General features: G+C 33.7%; 1 protein-coding gene across 1 annotated transcript in view; it reads right to left on the bottom strand.

Annotated features, from left to right (window-relative positions):
- LOC145317712 (uncharacterized) overlaps positions 1-19,088 on the bottom strand; it is a 140,383-nt gene that overhangs the window by 104,512 nt on the left and 16,783 nt on the right. Inside the window, exons 7-18 of the mRNA XM_080158932.1 lie at positions 18,358-18,419; positions 17,708-17,795; positions 16,778-16,812; positions 16,317-16,380; positions 15,891-15,940; positions 14,102-14,183; positions 12,086-12,241; positions 11,475-11,606; positions 10,642-10,713; positions 5,102-5,188; positions 4,404-4,456; positions 3,481-3,558 (exon numbers count right to left, since the gene is read on the bottom strand). Coding sequence (XP_080015058.1) covers positions 3,481-3,558; positions 4,404-4,456; positions 5,102-5,188; positions 10,642-10,713; positions 11,475-11,606; positions 12,086-12,241; positions 14,102-14,183; positions 15,891-15,940; positions 16,317-16,380; positions 16,778-16,812; positions 17,708-17,795; positions 18,358-18,419 — 959 coding nt within the window. The remainder of the gene's footprint in view (positions 1-3,480; positions 3,559-4,403; positions 4,457-5,101; positions 5,189-10,641; positions 10,714-11,474; positions 11,607-12,085; positions 12,242-14,101; positions 14,184-15,890; positions 15,941-16,316; positions 16,381-16,777; positions 16,813-17,707; positions 17,796-18,357; positions 18,420-19,088) is intronic.

The following is a 19,088-nucleotide window of genomic DNA, read 5'->3' as shown; positions in this document are numbered from 1 at the left end:
AATAGGGACCTTACTTATTGGTCAGTTAATTAATCAAGTAGGAATGGAGGAGGTGGAGTAAAGGGGTAAGGATGGGGGGGGGAGACCGATATTTTAGCCAGCTACAAGTTTCAATTTATTAGACTACATGATAATCTGGTGTAAGATCTAAAATTCATTATTTGGTAACTATTTACATTTTTCTTGGAAAGACAAAATTTTCATTTAAAATTTTTACATCTAATTATTTTTATTTTGCCATATAATAGTTTCATTTTGCATTTAAATATTGCCTTTATAAATAAATTTATTATAATTTGTTTTTATGATAAAAGAGTATTCTTTAAGGCATAGATTCCAACATCTATTAAAGCAAAGCTCTAAAATGAGAAGGAAGGACAAACGTTCAATAACTCTTGTTAAGTGTTAGAACTGTTTATAAGGGAAATAGTAGCTTACGCAATAATTCGTAAAATTGTGAGCAAGCTTCCAGTCAAGTGCGCTTATTAAGTCTAACTGTTCTTAATGTTTGACAAACGCATAGTATAATTAAGCGCATATTAAAAATAGTTTGACCTAATAAGCGCATTTGACTGGAAACTTAATCAAAATTTTACGGATTATTGCGTAAGCTACTATTCCCTTTGTTGCATGATATGTCAAGGATACAGTAAAAGGATATAATTTCTTTTTTTAGGATTGGATTGTAGAGATGCCTTGCTTATAATTTTGTACTTGGTTGTCCCAAGAATCATTGTTAAAAAAAAACCAGATGATTAGGATAATAATATAATACAACAAAAATGGCAAAGAAGTAAAATATCACCATGTTTTAAATGGTATCGATTACAGAGTTGCTACACTTTTTAAATTGTAACAATAGATTTTATCATGCAAAGTTTGAAATCGATAGGACATTTCTAACATGTCTAAATTAACAAGAAGAGCTAACCATTGTGACGTACGGACGGATGGCCTGAGCTTGATTATAGAAAAGCTTCGCCTTAAAATACTTTAGTGATATTTGGAAGAAATATACTCAAGAACGACGACATTAGAAACTCTTTTTGATGGAATCATTAGAATAAAAGAATGTAGAATATACGTGAATATTATGACAGGGGATAAATTGTCGTCAATTTAGGTAATGTTATTCATGGACTTCATTTATTGGTCAGTTTTTTCATCCAGTAGGAGGGGAGGGGATGGGTATTTTATTCAGCTACGAGTTTCACTTTATTAGAGTTTATACATAATAATCTGGTTTAAGATCTAAGAAATGATAAATCCATTGTATAATCTTTTTTCAAGAAAGAAAATTGTCAAAATCCTATAAAAATTTTCAGGCTAACCTAAAGTTGTCATAAAATGTTGTCAAAAAAGTTAAAAATCATCATGTTTTAAACCTAAAGTTAAAGTTATATTAAGCGTTACATATTTAACAATTTACTGCATAGGATACTCTAACTCCTATCAAATTTCATAGGATTTGGCTAAAAGTTCGTGGTATTAACCCGTGTGCTACCAGTTGATATACATGGATGTATGTCAGCTCGTGTATCCAGTAGGATGGGAGGGGGTTGAGAGAGGGGATCGTTATTTTACCCTGCTAAAAGTTTCACTTCATTAGAGAACTACAAAGAACCTAAATCTACCGGTAAATTCTTTTTTAAAGAATATTCTACATGAGAAATTTTCAGAAGTTACTAAATAATTTGAGAAATTGTTTAGAATTAAATTTTGAAACTGTATAAAACAAGAACAAATATTTTATAAGGTTTTGTGACATCCATCTTTTCTAGGACAAGAATTATATATTTAAAAAACCAAATCGCAGCTGTCTATTTAAAATAGCAGTTTTAAAATAGCACAACTATAATGTTTTTTTTTCTTTTTAGGCATGACCAAAATACAACCGGTTTTTTTAATAGCATGCAAACAAGAAATTGTTTCAAATAACTTTATGGTATAATCATAATCATAATTGATTAGTGAAGCAAAACTATAATTCACTTTGTATGTCAATTAGTCCTTTATTTCGTCCGTAACGCGATTGGGAAATACAAAATTAAACATAATTTATATAAAAAATGAAAATATTTCTTGCATCGTATTATAAACAGCTTTCCGTGGATATAAAATGTACAATTATAAGATTAAAACCAGTTTTTTTTTAGCCCCGAGAAGCCGGGCTAAAAACACTGGTTTTAATCTTATGATTGTGCATTTTTATATTCATAGAAAACTGGATATATTCGATGCTAGACATAAATTTTTCTTATGGATGAGAATCGGTTCCTATCCACCGGATTCGAATAAATTTTAACAAATATGTCACATACTTAACTAATTAAATATGTTTAAAAAGAGTTTCTAATCTTAATTTAAGGATTTAAAGGAATATAAAGATTAAGAACTAAGTTAATGTTCAAAATAATCATGCACATTTATTCATTTTTATTATTAACATTTATTACAACATAAATTTCTACTTGACATAGCTTAAAATTTTCTATAAAAACAAAACAATATAAAGTTTCACGTATTCTGTATAAATGGTTTTAATTTTCAATTTTCTCCTTTCCTGTATTGCTTCATGATAATTAGTTTAGGTTTTAAATAACCGATTTTTAGCCTCATATTTTTAGGATTATACCGCATCAATCCACCCTTGTTTAATTGCTGAAACTTTAACTGCAGCTTGGTGAAGTTACAGATGAGTCGCAAATATGAACGGATGGCGAACCCTATATAAATTACCCAATAAAAATTTCTTGTACCTTGACGTGCAAAGTTAAAACCTAAGCAAATTTATTATTATTTATAATTTCTAATTAAAACAAAAGGTTATGTAAAACAAGGATGACAACATTCATAAAAGCGAAGCACTGAAACGGTAGGACAAACGGACATTTACACTTTTATAGTGTCAGAACTGAAAAATCAGAATATAAATGTATAAGAAAAAATTGTAAGCAAATTTGTTGAAACACTGCTTGATACAGAATAATATTTATGGACATACTTAAATCTTTAGGGCTTGATTATAGAGTTGCTTCGCTTATAATATTGTAGTTTGTTGTCCAAGGAATCAGTATACCAAAAATCAGACCAATCGGATAATTAGATCCCATAAAAATTTGTTGTTAAAAAAGTAAAAAAATCAACATGTTTAAAATGGGCGTACGGACATTTTGGTAATGACTACAGAGTTGCTACGCTTTCTAAATCGTACCTAACTAATACAGGAATCACCATACAAAGTTTGAAATTGATAATTCTAACATGCCTAAATTAACGAAAAAAGTTATCCGTTCCGGACGGACTGACCCTAATTATAGAAAAGCTTTGCTTTTAAAAATACATTTATAATAACATTCATAGGTACATACAAAGGTACAAACATAAACACCTGGAGCGACATAGGTTCACAGAGTACAAACAGGTAGACATCATTCTCACAGTACAGAGTACACAGCGGTAGACATCATTTTCACTAACCAATCTGCGCTGAAGCTTTGTCTCATCCTGTTGTTGCCGCCAGCCTCAAACTCCATCCGCCGGTTAACGCGGCCAGTGCTGAGCAAAACAGATTGGTTATTTATCGCATCGTGTTATAGACAGCTTTCCGCGGATATTGAATTGAAAAATTATATGATTAAAGCCTTATTATGAATTTTAGTTTATCATTAGTTAAGAATTGCCTGTAATACGATGATATTCATGATTTTTCAATATGGCCGGTTCTCATTCAGCGAATATATTAATCGGTTTCGAAAACATATTGAAAAAGATTTACAAATAAAATTAAAGGCAAAATAAGAAACTTTTAACATTTGTTTTATAAATATCTACTAGCTGCTTTGCCCCCCTTGAGGCCTCTAGTGGCACTTTAGGAGGGGGGAGTGAATTTGATAACCCAATCTTTTTTTATTTCAGATTTAAAAAGAATTTTTTTATTTGGGGGTGGGATAATTTTATTCTTTTCTTCGGATGGTGGTGGTACCCTCCTCCAATATAGTTATAAACCTTCCCAGGACCTATGAGAAGCTACTCTGTAAAGGAAAACCATATCGGTTCAGTAGTTAGCGAGATCCTTTGGTACAAAAAGACAAACATCCTGTTACTTTATTAAAAGAATTAGTAAGGGACAATTGGCTTTATATTACACTATTCCCCAAAGTTTGTTAATAACGTTTTCTTCTTTTTTGGCTTAACACCTTTGGGGACTTATATTGAATTTTGATTGGTTGATTCAATTCAACTACTATATTAATTTTTGGGATATTTTGTGTATCCACATTGGGGATGTAAATCAATTTATAGGCCATTATCTTATCTCTTCAGATCCCCGTTAAGACACAATAGATGTTTGATGGGTAAAAAAAGTTAGAGGAAAAATTTCAAAAAATGAAATAAATTACCTTGTGAGGGGACTTGCTTGTTCAGTTCTCTTCTTCAGCCATAAATGTTTGCTCTGAAACATTAAAATTAAAAAAAAGTTTATTTGGATGGTTATACTTTGGTTTTGTTGAAACAAAAATGATAACTATATAGTAACATCTTTATCTTTGTGCTTCGCATCTAGAAAAAGCTGAAATAAAAAAAGCTTAGGTCAACTCAGGCCCAAAACACCCTAAAAAGCACTACTTATACCTAATCAGTCCCCAATCTTTTTTTTAGATCAAACAAAAACCTTAGCTACTTCATATAAACGCCTATAGGGGCATTTGCGGGGTGATTTATCTTGGGAGGGTGAAAGTGCCCCACCTCAAAAATAATTATAAACCTTTAATAAGTTTCACTAACCACTATGCCAATGTAAAACATATTTAAAAAATCTAACAGTTATGTTTGAGCTATTCATAGGTCTTATTTGTATTTCTTTAAACAAATCTTGCTAGTTAATTGCAATCTATAGACAACCAACCCTTCTATTGCACGACGTTTGTCAGGAACTCCTAACTTTGCATTGTGATGAGTTGCGCCTGCTTTGAGACAAGGCATTCCCACCTAATAAAACTAATCATGTCGCATGCCTGATTTAGTGGCAGATTTTCGAACTTATCACTTATCTAACAATGAGCGAAAAAGCATATGTGATTCGCGGGTTTCCATTTACCTTAGATGGGCTTGATAAAGAATGATGCCTTGCTGGAGACAGGCTAGGTGACAGCGCCTGTACTTTTAGGTGTCCTCCAATATCACTCTGAAACACAAAATAAATATATTTCTCGTATTCATTCGAATCAGGTGGATAGGAACCGGTTCTTATCCATACGAAAAACTATGTCTAGCATAGTATTATATCCAGCTTTCTACGAATATAAAAATGTACAAGTTTTTAAGCTGGTGCCTTCGGCACCTTGGGGCTTAAAAAACTGGCTTTAATCTTATAATTGTACATTCTATATCCGCGGAAAGCTGTTTATAATACGATGCGAGAAAAAACTATTAAATAGTTTAAATTTGCATGAAGTCATTTTTACCACAATATTTAAGTAACTGATTTCTATTATGACGGTGTCATTTTATGCGCATAACTATATAGAACATTTGATTGCACGACCTTTAACCTAGCTGCAGAAAGTACCATTACTAACTACTAGGTGCTTTCCCTCCAAGTGCTTTGCGATCACTAATACACTCACCATCTCCTTATCATTGAAATAAATTGAAAATAAGTTGGGGGAGGGTAGTTTTGAAGTGGATTAAAGTCTCTCCACAGATTATGACGTCATACGATAGAATAACCAATGAGAGGCTAGCATAAATTTTACCATTGCATTGGTCAATTACAGTGTATACTGGTCTCTATTTGGCTATTCTATCGTATGACGTCATAATTTGTGGAGGGACATTAATCATCTTCGTAAATTTTACCATTGCATTGAATTGGTCAATTACAGTGTATACTGGCCTCTCATTGGCTATTCTATCGTATAACGTCATAATCTGTGGAGGGACAATAATCATCTTCGTAGTTTTCCCATTGACTTATCCTGTGGGGCCTAAACTAACGGATGCGCAATAACGTACTTTACATCTATTTTAACTAAGCTTTAAATTAAATTCAACCTCATTTTTAGTTAACCAATTAAAATCAACTCTTTTGTACAAGATTTTCTTTTTAAATATAACAATAAAAACTTTTATATAAATATCTATGAAAGAGAACTTGAGCGGTTTTCCACAAAGTGTAAAGTCGAGCTAAGATCCCCCTACATCCCCTTTTCTAAAAAAAAAAAATGAAGGGGAGAGGGTAGTTTTTCGTGTATTTTTATGTAAGGTTAGGTTAGTTTATTTTTCGGTAGCCCCGTAAGGTTAGGACCCTTCACCCAAAAGAGTTTGGGTTGGTCGCTTGTCACTTTGGGAGAAAATACCAGCTCTGCTGCTAAAATAAAATATTGAATAATCATTTTGAGAAGGATCTTCAGATCCAGTGCAGTTCACGGTAAAATGTTCCTCTGATCGATTATCTAAAAAAAAATCGACGAACTTTAAGGGCTGTGCAAGCATCATTGGATCTTGGCTATTACAGATTTCTCATGTAGCTCATAACGATGTGTGGGAATAACATGTACGTTCAGCCGTTTGGCAGTTATTAGCCTTTAAAGTTAATAAATTATGAAAGACTAGCGGCTTCGCCCCTAGCCTCTAGGGGCTTTGCCCCAAGAGGTGATCAAAAAATATTGAGGCGAAATTCGTAAATTAAAAGGACCAAGGAAATCTTCAGCAAAAAAAATGGGGGGGGGATTTTTTTGTTCTTTTTTTTTGGGGGGGGGGGTGTCCCACCCTCCAAGAAAATAGCCTAAAACCACCACAGGACCAGTAGGTATATTCCCTGAAGAGTAGAATCAAATCGGTTCAGTGGTTACCGAGATCTTAAGGGACGGACAGACGGACAGACAGATGGACGGACAGACAGACGGACAGACAGACGGACAGACAGACGGACAGACAGACGGACAGACAGACAGACAGACGGACAGACATCATTCCACTTTGTATTATAGATAATCGTTGCCAGGAACAAATTCCGTGAACTTTACTAGATCCGGATCTTCGATGTACATTAAATGATTGAAACAAAAATAAAAAGAGTTTCTTGAATAGAATTACTAAATATTTAAAATTTTAAAATATTTTAAAAGGATGAAATTTAATCCTGTATTCCATTTTGTACGTGTGTATGTATTTGAAGAAAAATTTCCTAATTTAGTATCCTATATTTTTACTTCGTTTATTTTGTTTTAAACAGTCGTAGCTCCAATATCTTTAAAACATTCATTAAAATTAGATAAATAGTAGCTTCTGCTGCTATGTCAGCTTTGGAACATTGATTGTAAGAGCAGAATGATTCTCTTTAGATATAATAGGGGCAATACCATGCAATGTTCTTGGATTTACAATCAAAAGGTAGATTTTTCTGAAACATTCTAGGAAAACTTCAAGCAGTTTAGATATCTACTAATATCTAATTTTTTTTTTTGGGGGGGGGGGGTTGGGGGGGTAGTCCACCCCACTATTTTAAGTTTAGTTTTAAAAAGAATTTTTTTTTTTTGGGGGGGGGGTATTTTTCATTTTTTAGGGGGGGTTGGGAGTGTCCCACCCCTTAAGAAAATAGTTATAAACCTTCCCGGGACCTATGAGATGCTACCCTGTAAAGGAGAACCCAATCGGTTTAGCGGTTAGCGAGATCCTTCGCTACAAACTGACAGACAGACAAACAGACAGACATTGTTCTACTTTGTATTATAGATAAGATATGCAGATATACAAATTTGTGATAAAAGAGGAGAGGCGCGGTTAATGTATATTGTATAATTATATGCTATTTTTGGTTAGACACAATTTTGTAAAAAAAAACATATTAGAAGACAATTTCTCGTATTTATTCGAATCCGGTGGATAGGAACCGGTTCTCATCCATACGAAAAAACTATGTCTAACATCGTATTATATCCAGCTTTCTATATCCGCGGAAAGCCGTTTATAATACGATGAAAGAAATAACTTTTAGTGCGTGGGTGGACACCAAGGGGGTGTATCCACCCCCACGACACTAAAAATACACCCTTCCTGTTGTTTGTAGTACAGCCCTCTAATGTCAAAATTTTAAGTGCACTTCGCGCCCCCCCCCCTCTCTCTCTCCAGACTCTGTACTCCAAATGGTAATTTTGCACTTAATATTATTAAAGGCCAAATTTTTCATCTTTTTTAAAATTAACTTGCATATCACAAGTTTTAGTTTGAGCTGATGGAAAGATTCTAATTTAAGTTAAATACGTTGCTCCTCTTTCTCGGTATTTCAAATGGAAATTTTTTAATTAGAACTTATTTTACTTTTAGAACTTACATTTACCCTAAGCCTAAGATATTAAATTAAAAACAGTTTTATTTACAAATACTTAAAGGTCGTCTTTAAGGAACCGCAATGGTAAGAACAGTGGTTGAAACGTTTGAACACGAAAAAGAAAACGTTTTTAAAAACTTTGAGGACTAATAAATAGCCCAATATTTCTCCTCTCTCACTGGTACGGCCGTCTGTCCGTCTGCAGGCTACGTCAAAGGGGAAACGTGGTTTCCGTAGCAGCTACAGTTGTACAGAAACTAGGGTTGGGCCGGATTTCAGGTTTGGCCGGTTATCCGGCCGGATACCGGATATTTAAACTATCCGGTTACAGGATATCCGACTGATTTTTGACGCCGGATATCCGGTTATCCGGCCGGATATCCGGTAATTTGCCGGATATCGAACGTTGGCAATATATCTGGACAGAACCGGATATACGGCATTAGAAATCAGCCGGATATCCGGTATCCGGTATCCGGCCAAAAAAGTATCCGGCCCAACCCTAACAGAAACTCTCAAACAATTAGAATTGAGAAGGCTTGAATAAGGCGAAGCGAAATATATTTTCTACAAAGAAGTGTGTTCTTATTGTGTAGTACAGCTCTAGCCGCGCGTTTTTGAGCTATTTAATGAAGATGTTTTCTTTACAAAGACTAATGATTATCTTTTGTACAACTAACTTTGTCCGTCGGCCTAACGGTAATGCTCTGAGCGACAATAGATTTCTAAAGGAGGTATAACATTTATTTAGTTGCTATTTTAAAAAGACATTGGAGTAAAACAATATAGGAGGTAAGGGGTTAAATAACTCTATCTCCCCATCGCAGTGTCCTTGTGTCGACTCTTAATTGGAAATCAACCAATGGTGTCGGTTATATGTATTAACACAGCCAAGTAGCAGAAAACATTTTGGTAGCAGATGAAAAAGGTCAATGAAAAATTAAGGGAGGTAGTTATCTGTATATACATCTATACTATAGATCTATTATTTAGATAGCTATTTTTTTGTCAAGATTACACTAATAAACGAGTATCTACTCTATAATTTGTATTGTCTGTCGGTCTTTATGCAATTCAGAAACTTCTATAATCTATAAAACTATAATTTGTGATGACATCATTATTAGGATTTTATTCAATGTTTTTTATTGAATATTATAATCCCCTCTTAAATCAATTTTTTTAATCATGTTTATATTTGGTAAATAATATTTTTTCATACTGTAGTGTAGAAGGAAAAACTCTTTAAATCTAGAGTTTAAATTTAACAACTTTAATCTTTAGATTTAGTCTTGGTAGAATAAAGGTTGCGTCAACGAGGGACGATTTCTGTCTGGCCGTTCGTCCATCCGGATGAAGCTTAAAAACTCGCTAACTACTAGACCGATTTGGCTTTGCTTTTTAGAGAACTAGCGGCTACGCCACTAGAGGCCTCTAGGAGTACTTGAGAAGAGAAGAGTGGTATTTTATAACCCAATTTCTTATTTCAGATTTTAAAAGAAAAAGTTAAAAAAATAAATTTTTTCGCTAATTTTTAATTTTAGTTAAAAAAATTTAAATTTTTTTTTTTTGGGGGGGGGGATTTTTCATTTTTGGGGGGGTTTGGGGTGTCCCACCCCCCAAGAAAATAGTTATAAACCTTCCTGGGACCTATGAGAAGGAACACAGTAATAGTGTCTGACTGATTATGACGTAACAAAAAAAATTAGCAAATGAGAGGCCCCTATAAATTTTACCATTGGTCAATAACGGCCTCTCATTGGATAATTTTTTTTGTTACGTCATAATCAGTCAGACACTATTACTGTGTTCCACAGACACAAAAAAACACAAACATCCTGTTACTTTATTATAAGGATATATATTGAAATTCAACGTTTCATACTATGGTTTAAAGCTGTTTCTATGGAAGGGGGTTTGGCACCTTCCCTCACTTAAAGAAAATAAAAATAAATAATAATATACTTATTCTTTAAAGATTATGTATTTGAATCATTCTTTCTTTCTTTTTATCTAAAACTTATTTTATTTGTAATAATTATATGAAAAATTGAAAAGCAGGAAGGAAATTGGACATTTAACTGTAAATTATTCTAGTATCCAAAGTATATAAACACATTCACACATTTGTTAGCTTTAAAAGTTTGGGTACTATGGGTTAAATCCAGTTTGGTTGGTCAAAATACTTTTCAATCAAAAATCTACATATACAGATTAGGGGTAATTTTGTTTATCATTATTAGAAATATACATCAATTTCTCGTCCATTGTCTTATCCCTTTATATCCCTGTTGTAAAGGATATACCTTAGAAAGTGATCTCGTGTGTTTAGCTCCTGGAGATTGAGAAAACTGGAGGCGCATATTTAGCTTGCGATCCTAAAATGGATATAGAATATACGTGGATATTATGACAGGAGAAAAATTGTCAACAATTTAGGTTGCTATCATCACTTATTGGTCAGTTCGTTCATTTAGTAGGAGGGGAGGTGGTATGGGGTAATAGTTGTTGATAGGGGAATTGTTATTTTAGCCAGCCACAAGTTTCACTGTATTAAAGTACATGATAATATGATGTTAGATCCAAGTAATAATAAGTCCATTTATCCTAAAAACAAATTCTTTCATTAGTCTTGTCTGACCTTCCTAAGTTTTATTAGCACAGCTAATCTTCAGTTAGGGTTTATGCGTACGTCCGTCCATCATTATTATGTAATATTAAGTTATTTAAAAATGACTCAAGAACCATGTTTACAAGAGAATATGACAGCTCATATTCTAGTATATAAAGTAGTAAGGTTTTTTCTTTGTCCGTTCAAATTATATATAACTACTAGACCGATTGAGTTTTCCTGTTTTGGGAAGCTTTATATAAGTCCAATTTTTTCCCAATGAGGTAAGAAAAACTTCACATTCAAAATATGGGTGACAAATACCCAGAAGTCCGAAAATGTACGTTAGATTATTTAGCACAAGGGTAAATATCCACTAGAATACTGAATCTCAACGTTGAACAAATACTTGGTACACTTCGGTAGATAAACCAATTTAAAAATATTTGTAATACTCAAGAAAAAATATTGTACAATAACGGACCATAACTTTGCATATCACCAAAAATAAAAACATGTTACACAAACCTGATATGAAGAGCCGGGAGTTGATATTTCAGAAATTGGGGACATATTCTCAAAATGTTTCTGGAGGGGAAACTGGAGGGTGTTGCCCGCTGACGTCGCCATCAACTCAGCGCTTGGCCGCCGCGAGTCAGTCTGCAAGTAAAAATAAAATTATTGTAGCATATAATTTAATCTAATCAAATTTTGATATCAGCATATTATTTTAGGTGTAATTTTTCTAATTATAGCTATATCACGAAATAATCCTAATATATTTTCAGTTCTCTGGAATATATATATGTAGATAAATTACACCTTTTTAAAAAAGAAAATATCCATGAAAAGCGATAAAAAGTTAAATTCACAAAGAAATCTTTTCTTCAAAAACCTACTAATATCCGTTGGATTAGAACAATACTGAAAGATCATGTATAGCATCGCATTACGGACATTTTTCCACGCATATTAAAATAAAAATTAATACCAGTTTTGTTAGCTCGGTCGTTCCTGGTCTTAATTATTTAATTTTCCATTTTAATATCCGCGGAAAACTATATATAATACTATGCGATTAATGAATATTATTACAATAAAAATTTGAGCTTTGATGAAATAGCTTCAGAAATAACTACCTCCATGGAGCTGAAGACGCTGGTCCTGTCCATGCTGACGTTCTTGCTGTCCCCGTAGTCGAGGATGTAGGCGCTGCTAGCACTGCTGTTACTCCGGGTTGAGTATGCACGGGAAAATGAACTATTGGACAAGGGACCACTTGATCTACGCGATTCCTGAAAAAAAAAAAAACGATAAAGTAAAGTGTCGCAACTTAAAAGTTTTGAGGATACAAATGATCATATTTAGCGTCGCAAAAAAATGCTGTAATTGTTTTATTGATGCATTTTTAAACGAGATAAAGTTTAAGTCCATATCTCGCGTTAAGTTATAAATAATTCGTTTCCTGGGCTCAGCAACCGCGCGTCAGTCAGCACGTATCCTGAAATGTAAACCATATTGGATGCTTATTTTTTTTTTTTAAAAGGAGGATTGCCATATTTTGGCCAAGTTTAGGTTTCAGCGGATTTTTAAACGTGAAAAATGTTGATCTTCCTGAGGCTTATATGCAGCTAACGTGCGGCTGCCGAGCCCCGTTCTGTAAAACAATTGTGCTACTATAAGAATGTAGTAATATTACTATTTGAAATTATAAATTGTCAAGAGTAAGTGGGTTCGTGGAGTAATAGAAATTAGGCGGTTAAAAAAACTAACATTTAGTTATATAAAGAAAAGATATTTTGAATAAGTTATTTAATAGTAGATAAAATCCAATTTATCTTTGATTGCTTTTGTAATTAAATCTTGTTATGAAAATAGTTTATTTATCAATATTCTATACAATTTCATTACTTAACTTAATAGAAATACGGAATTGGGAAAAATTACGTAAATTATATATAATTAGATAACTCAACTATTTGTCAAATATTTGGTTGAAGATGTATACAAACCTGTGAGTATAGTCTATGAGAGGAAGACTGGCTAGGTCTGTAGCCACTGGAGGAGGTCAAAGATGTATACAAACCTATGAGTATGGTCTGTTGCTACTGGAGGAGGTCAAAGATGTATACAAACCTATGAGTATGGCCTGTTGCCACTGGAGGAGTTTGAAGATGTATACAAACCTGTGAGTATAGTCTATGGGAGGAAGACGGGCTAGATCTGTTGCCACTAGAGGAGGTTGAAGATGTATACAAACCTGTGAGTATAGTCTATGAGAGGAAGACTGGCTAGGTCTGTTGCTACTGGAGGAGGTCAAAGATGTATACAAACCTGTGAGTATAGTCTATGGGAGGAAGACTGGCTAGATCTGTTGCCACTAGAGGAGGTTGAAGATGTATACAAACCTGTGAGTATAGTCTATGGGAGGAAGACTGGCTAGATCTGTTGCCACTAGAGGAGGTTGAAGATGTATACAAACCTGTGAGTATAGTCTATGAGAGGAAGATTGTCTAGGTCTGTTGCCACTGGAGGAGGTTGAAGATGTTTACAAACCTGTGAGTATAGTTTATTTGAGGAAGACTGGCTAGGTCTGTTGCCACTGGAGGAGATTGAAGATGTATACAAACCTATGAGTATAGTCTATGTGAGGAAGACTGGCTAGGTCTGTTGCCACTAGAGGAGGTTGAAGATGGATACATACCTGTGAGTATAGTCTATGAGAGGAAGACTGGCTAGGTCTGTTGCCACTAGAGGAGGTTAAAGATGTATACACTATACAAACCTGTGAGTATAGTCTATGTGAGGAAGACTGGCTAGGTCTGTTGCCACTGGATGAGGTTGAAGATGTATACAAACCTGTGAGTATAGTCTACGAGAGGAAGATTGGCTAGGTCTGTTGCCACTGGAGGAGGTTGAAGATGTTTACAAACCTGTGAGTATAGTTTATTTGAGGAAGACTGGCTAGGTCTGTTGCCACTGGAGAAGGTTGAAGATGAATACAAACCTGTGAGTAAAGTCTATGTGAGGAAGACTGGCTAGGTCTATTGCCACTAGAGGAGGTTGAAGATGTATACAAACCTGTGAGTATAGTCTAAGAGAGGAAGACTGGCTAGGTCTGTTGCCACTGGAGGAGGTTGAAGATGTATACATACCTGTGAGTATAGTCTATGTGAGGAAGACTGGCTAGGTCTGTTGCCACTAGACGAGGTTGAAGATGATCCTTCTTTACCACTTCTAAAAAATATAATAGATAGTAAGATAATGAAGTTGTTTATAGTGTCTATAAAAATGACGTCACACTGGCCTACTATTAGTCAATTAAAATGAATACTGGCCTTTCATTGGTAATTTAGTTCGTGCATTGGCCTATCGTTAGTCATGTTATTATATGACGACATATTTTTTATAGGCACTATAAACAGTTTCCTAGATAATATGTAACACTAAATTAACTATGGAAAAAAACAAATTTAAAAGTAAAATAGCATCATAAAATTGTTATTCTACCAAAAACAAACATTCAAGAAACTTTATTTTCTTAAAGGTTCTTATAGAGTAGCTTTACTTTAAACAAGGTTCTTTTGGTTAGATTAGGTTAAATATTTTAAGTATTAAGTGAGCATTTCAAGCCCTTTGTGGGGAATTATACAAGGTAAAAAACTCAAGGGCAAAATATGAAATAAAAACTATTAGAACATAAATTTTATTTCTAGGAAAAAGTTGATTAAGTAAGAAGTTAATAAATTCATATTTTTGCTCCCCAATTATTTACATAAATTCAAATGTATGACGTCAATAGTAAGTCTTACGAGGGAAACTTATATATTAAGTTAAGATACTCATTTAAAGTTTTGTTAAATATCATCATTATTAAAAGCCAAGCTTTTCTATAATTAGGGTCGGTCCGTCCGTAACGGATAGCTTTTTTCGTTAATTTAGGCATGTTAGAATTGTTTTATCAATTTCAAACTTTGCATGGTGATTCCTGTAGTAGTTAGGTACGATTAAAAAAGCGTAGCAACTCTATAATCATTACCAGAATGTCCGTACGTCCATTTTAAACATGTTGATTTTTTGTACTTTTTTAACAACTAATTTTTATGTGATCTAATAATCTGATTGATCTGATTTTTGGTATACTGATTCCTGGGACAACAAAGCACAATTTTATAAGCGAAGCAACTCTATAATCAAATCCTAAAGTTGTAAGTATGTCCATAAACATTATTCTGTATCAAGCAGTTTTTCAACAATTTTACTTACAATTTTGCTTCGATTCTTATACATTTATATTCTGGTTATTCAGTTCTGACATTATACAAGTGGTAATGTTCGTTTGTCCTACCGTTTCAGTGCTTCGCTTTTATGGATGTTGTCATCCTTGTTTCATATAAAATTAACAAGGAAGACAACATAAATTAGCAGCGAAGCTCATAGCTATAAAACAATATACTAAAATACAAAGATCTAAAGTGATAAGACAATGACCGATAAATTTATGTACATTCCCAATGATGATACACAAAATTACCCCGTATGTATATTACAATTAATGGTTAACACGTTTGGACACTCAACTTAATAAACCATCTAATCAAAATTCAATAAAAGTCCCCAAAGATATTAAGGCAACGAATAAACACACGTTAAACTAAGCAGAGCCAATACTTCCTTTTCTGTCCAGATACCCCAAGTATTAGGTTAAGTAACACCCATAGACGTCTAAGGGGGGGGGTAAAGGGATGAGAACCCCCCCCCCCCCCAAATAAAAAAGCTTGGACGCCCCTGGTAACACCTGACAGACAACTAACTCTTTGATTGCACGAACTATGTCTGGAAGACAAAGTAGCAGTAAGGACAATTTTTAATGTATTTAGATATGACGCTGTGTTTAGCCGAGATTCGAACCCCTGACCTTCCCGACGACGAAATTATTCATACCTGACTAATTCTTGAATTTTAGGATCTCTTTTCAACAACATGTGTGGCTCCTGCAATTAAAAAGAAAATCAATTTTTTTGGAGGTTACTTGATAACAGTTAAACCTTTTAAGGTTATTTGTTAGACATATCATCTATCATTATCAAATTGCAACTTAGAGAATTAAAGTATGCATTAAATGTAAACAAAAGTTCAAATGAATATAAAATATGAATAATTGATTATATTTTTTAAAATGAGATATTAAAGGTTGCAGGATTTTAAATTAAAATTGATTTTATTTGATTAATAAATTAACCACATAGAGTATTCATCAATTTAGTTTATTTTAAAATTGCAATTAATGTCTGTTTGACTTTGGCAAAGCGGTTGACTGAAACTATAATTTTAAAATTCTCTTAATTTTTGTTTATTTGTATGACTGACCTCGTCTGCTGGATTGTTGGGAAGAAATGCATTGCTGGACCTTCGGGACGAATCATCCTGTTGACTAATAATAAATAAATTAAAATATTTTCTCGTATTCATTCGAATCCGGTGGATAGGAACCGGTTCTCATCCATACGAAAAAACTATGTCTAGCATCGTATTATATCAATCTTTCTACGAATATAAAAATGTACAACCATTAGATTAAAACCAGTTTTAATCTTATAATTGTAATTCTATATCCGCGGAAAACTGTTTATAATACGATGCGAGAAATAACTAAACTTGTTTCAAATTCAATAAATCAATTAAGTACTGTTAAGATATTTCAAATAATTACATTTTTGACAGTTAAAATTCATTTAGATTCTCGTTTCTATCAATCAAATTATAATATCTAAGTTTTGTTTAAATAACAAAATATCTTTTTAAAGAAACAAAATAAATATAATAGGTACCTGTCCCCACTATGTCTTGAAGAACAGGAAAAGTCCTAAATTAAATTATTTGGATCTAGTGCAGTTCACGGTAAAATATTCGTTGGATTAATTGTGCATCATTGGATCTGGGCTATTCGTATTATTTGTAGGCGTTCTGGTACACCTCATAACATTGTGCCAGAATTACATGTCCGTTCAGCCGTTTGTCAGCCGTTTGTTTTAGATTTTTTTTTCGTTCCCAGAAACATTTTACTGTGAACTGCACTAGATATAATCATTTAAATGTCCATTTGAGTATTAAAAAAGGTGGATTTTATGTATGTATTTTAACGGTCCTAAAAAGTGCTTCAATAATTCAATAAAAGAGAAAAAATTAATGTTTTCATCGATATTTTATGTTATGTTTAATCCTGTGCACCTCGTTTTTGCACGGCATCTTTCCAGGTCCTGGTCCAGCAATCCAGGAGAACTAAGGATGACTGCTACGCACCCTTCTCTGTCCAAACAGGTTAAGTAACATCCAACAGACAACCAACTCTCTGTGATGCACGACTTTTGTCTGAGAAGTCCCAACTGTGCATGGTAACGAGTTGCGCCTGTTTTGGGCCAAGGCATTCCCCCTACTCTAACTATTTATGTCGCGCATCTGACACAGCAGCAGTAGGAACCATTTTTATCGTCTTTAGTTATGACGCGGTGTTGGACCGAGATACGAACCTATCACCTTCCCGACGACGAGCGGATGCGCTACGTGTTGAGCCACGGTCGCGGTTTTTGCACGGCAGCTTGCTGGGCCTGCTTGACCATTTGCACCAATGCAATGTACAGTTTTTGCCTTAGAATATTTCAATGTTAAAAAATGAGTCCCATGAATCACAATATTTTAAGCTAGGAATGCTAACTCGCCATTGGAGAAGTTTAAAATCAATAGGGTTTTTCCACCATTACCTGTATATTGCTGCCTATACTGCTAATACTTTCATTTGAGCTGAACTGTGTCAGAGCCAAGTATTGACTAGATTTTCTTCGAAGGTACCTTTAATTTAAAAGAAAAATATTAGTAATAATTGATTTTATTATACAATATCATGCCGATTTATTAGCATATACTTGCTTAAGGATGAATTGATTCTGTACACCTGTCCAGTGTGATAAACCCTATTTGACAATAGATATATCGACCCCTGAAAATCCTCTACCTAATTTTGAGAGAAAAATTTAAATTAGGCGAGGCACTGGAGGAAATACAAAAACAATACACTGATCTCCGTAAATCTAAAATTTTGATTTTAATTCAATCACAAAAATGTAAAAATTTTGGAAATATAAAAGAGGACGCGGCTAGTTTTACAACTAGCATAAGTACAGTTACTGGGTTTTTGAGAAAAGTGGGTGTGTCCCAGGAAGGTTTATAACTATTTTGGGGGAGGGTACCACCACCTTCCCGAGAGAAATCACAAAAAAAACGAGAAAAAAACAATTTTTCACGTAGAGACTAAAAATTTTTTTCTTCTCATAAACATTTAAATTGCCACTAGAGGCCTCTAAGGGCGTAGCCGCCAGTTTGCATAAATAGTAACATAAATAATCTACAATACCTTCTTCTTGCATTACTTTCATAAATATCCGGATTACTGGTGGCCTTCTCTAACTGAGCAGACTAAAATAGTACAGATAGACATCATAGGATATCTACAATGCAAAGAAGTATGGTGTTGGTCCGTCTGAAGGTTAAGATCTCAGTAATCGCTGAACCAATTAGGTTGTGATTAAAGGGGAGGGGTTAAGGAGACCCCTACCTAAAAAAATCGTGCACCCTCCCCAAAAATTTGCATGGTAATTTCTCTAGTCATTATATAAAGAAACTAGGGGCTACGCATAAGGAAAAAGGATAAGAGGATGAATACTCACCCCTTTTTCATGGTAAAATACTACTTCCCCATCCCTAAATTTAGAAGCAGACGAAAATCAAAAGCCGCCCAGGGCTTTTTGTAAGTCAATCATAAATAATAATGTGAATAAAAAGAAAAGCGATATTAAGCAAACAGCCGTGGGCGGTCAGAATCAGCTGAATGTTCATTATGAAAAAAATTTCCCCCTTTTTAGAAATAGAAGGATTCATCTTTCATGAACAAATTTTTTTAAATTAAAATAAAATTCTATGTAATTTTTAATTAAAACATTGAAACGAAAATATCTAATCTAATATTCTTGCCCTAAATATGGAAATAGTAAAAAGTAAAAAAATATTTTTTAAAATAATTTTTAATCCTCCCATTTGAAAAGTAGTGGAATAGCAATAAATTTTAGCGCGGCAACAGCGCTGAGT

Source organism: Acartia tonsa, chromosome 4 (genome assembly GCF_053477335.1).
Source record: "Acartia tonsa isolate MP-2025a chromosome 4, ASM5347733v1, whole genome shotgun sequence".
Classification (NCBI taxonomy): Eukaryota; Metazoa; Arthropoda; class Copepoda; order Calanoida; family Acartiidae; genus Acartia; species Acartia tonsa.
This window is presented reverse-complemented; position numbering and strand designations above follow the sequence as displayed.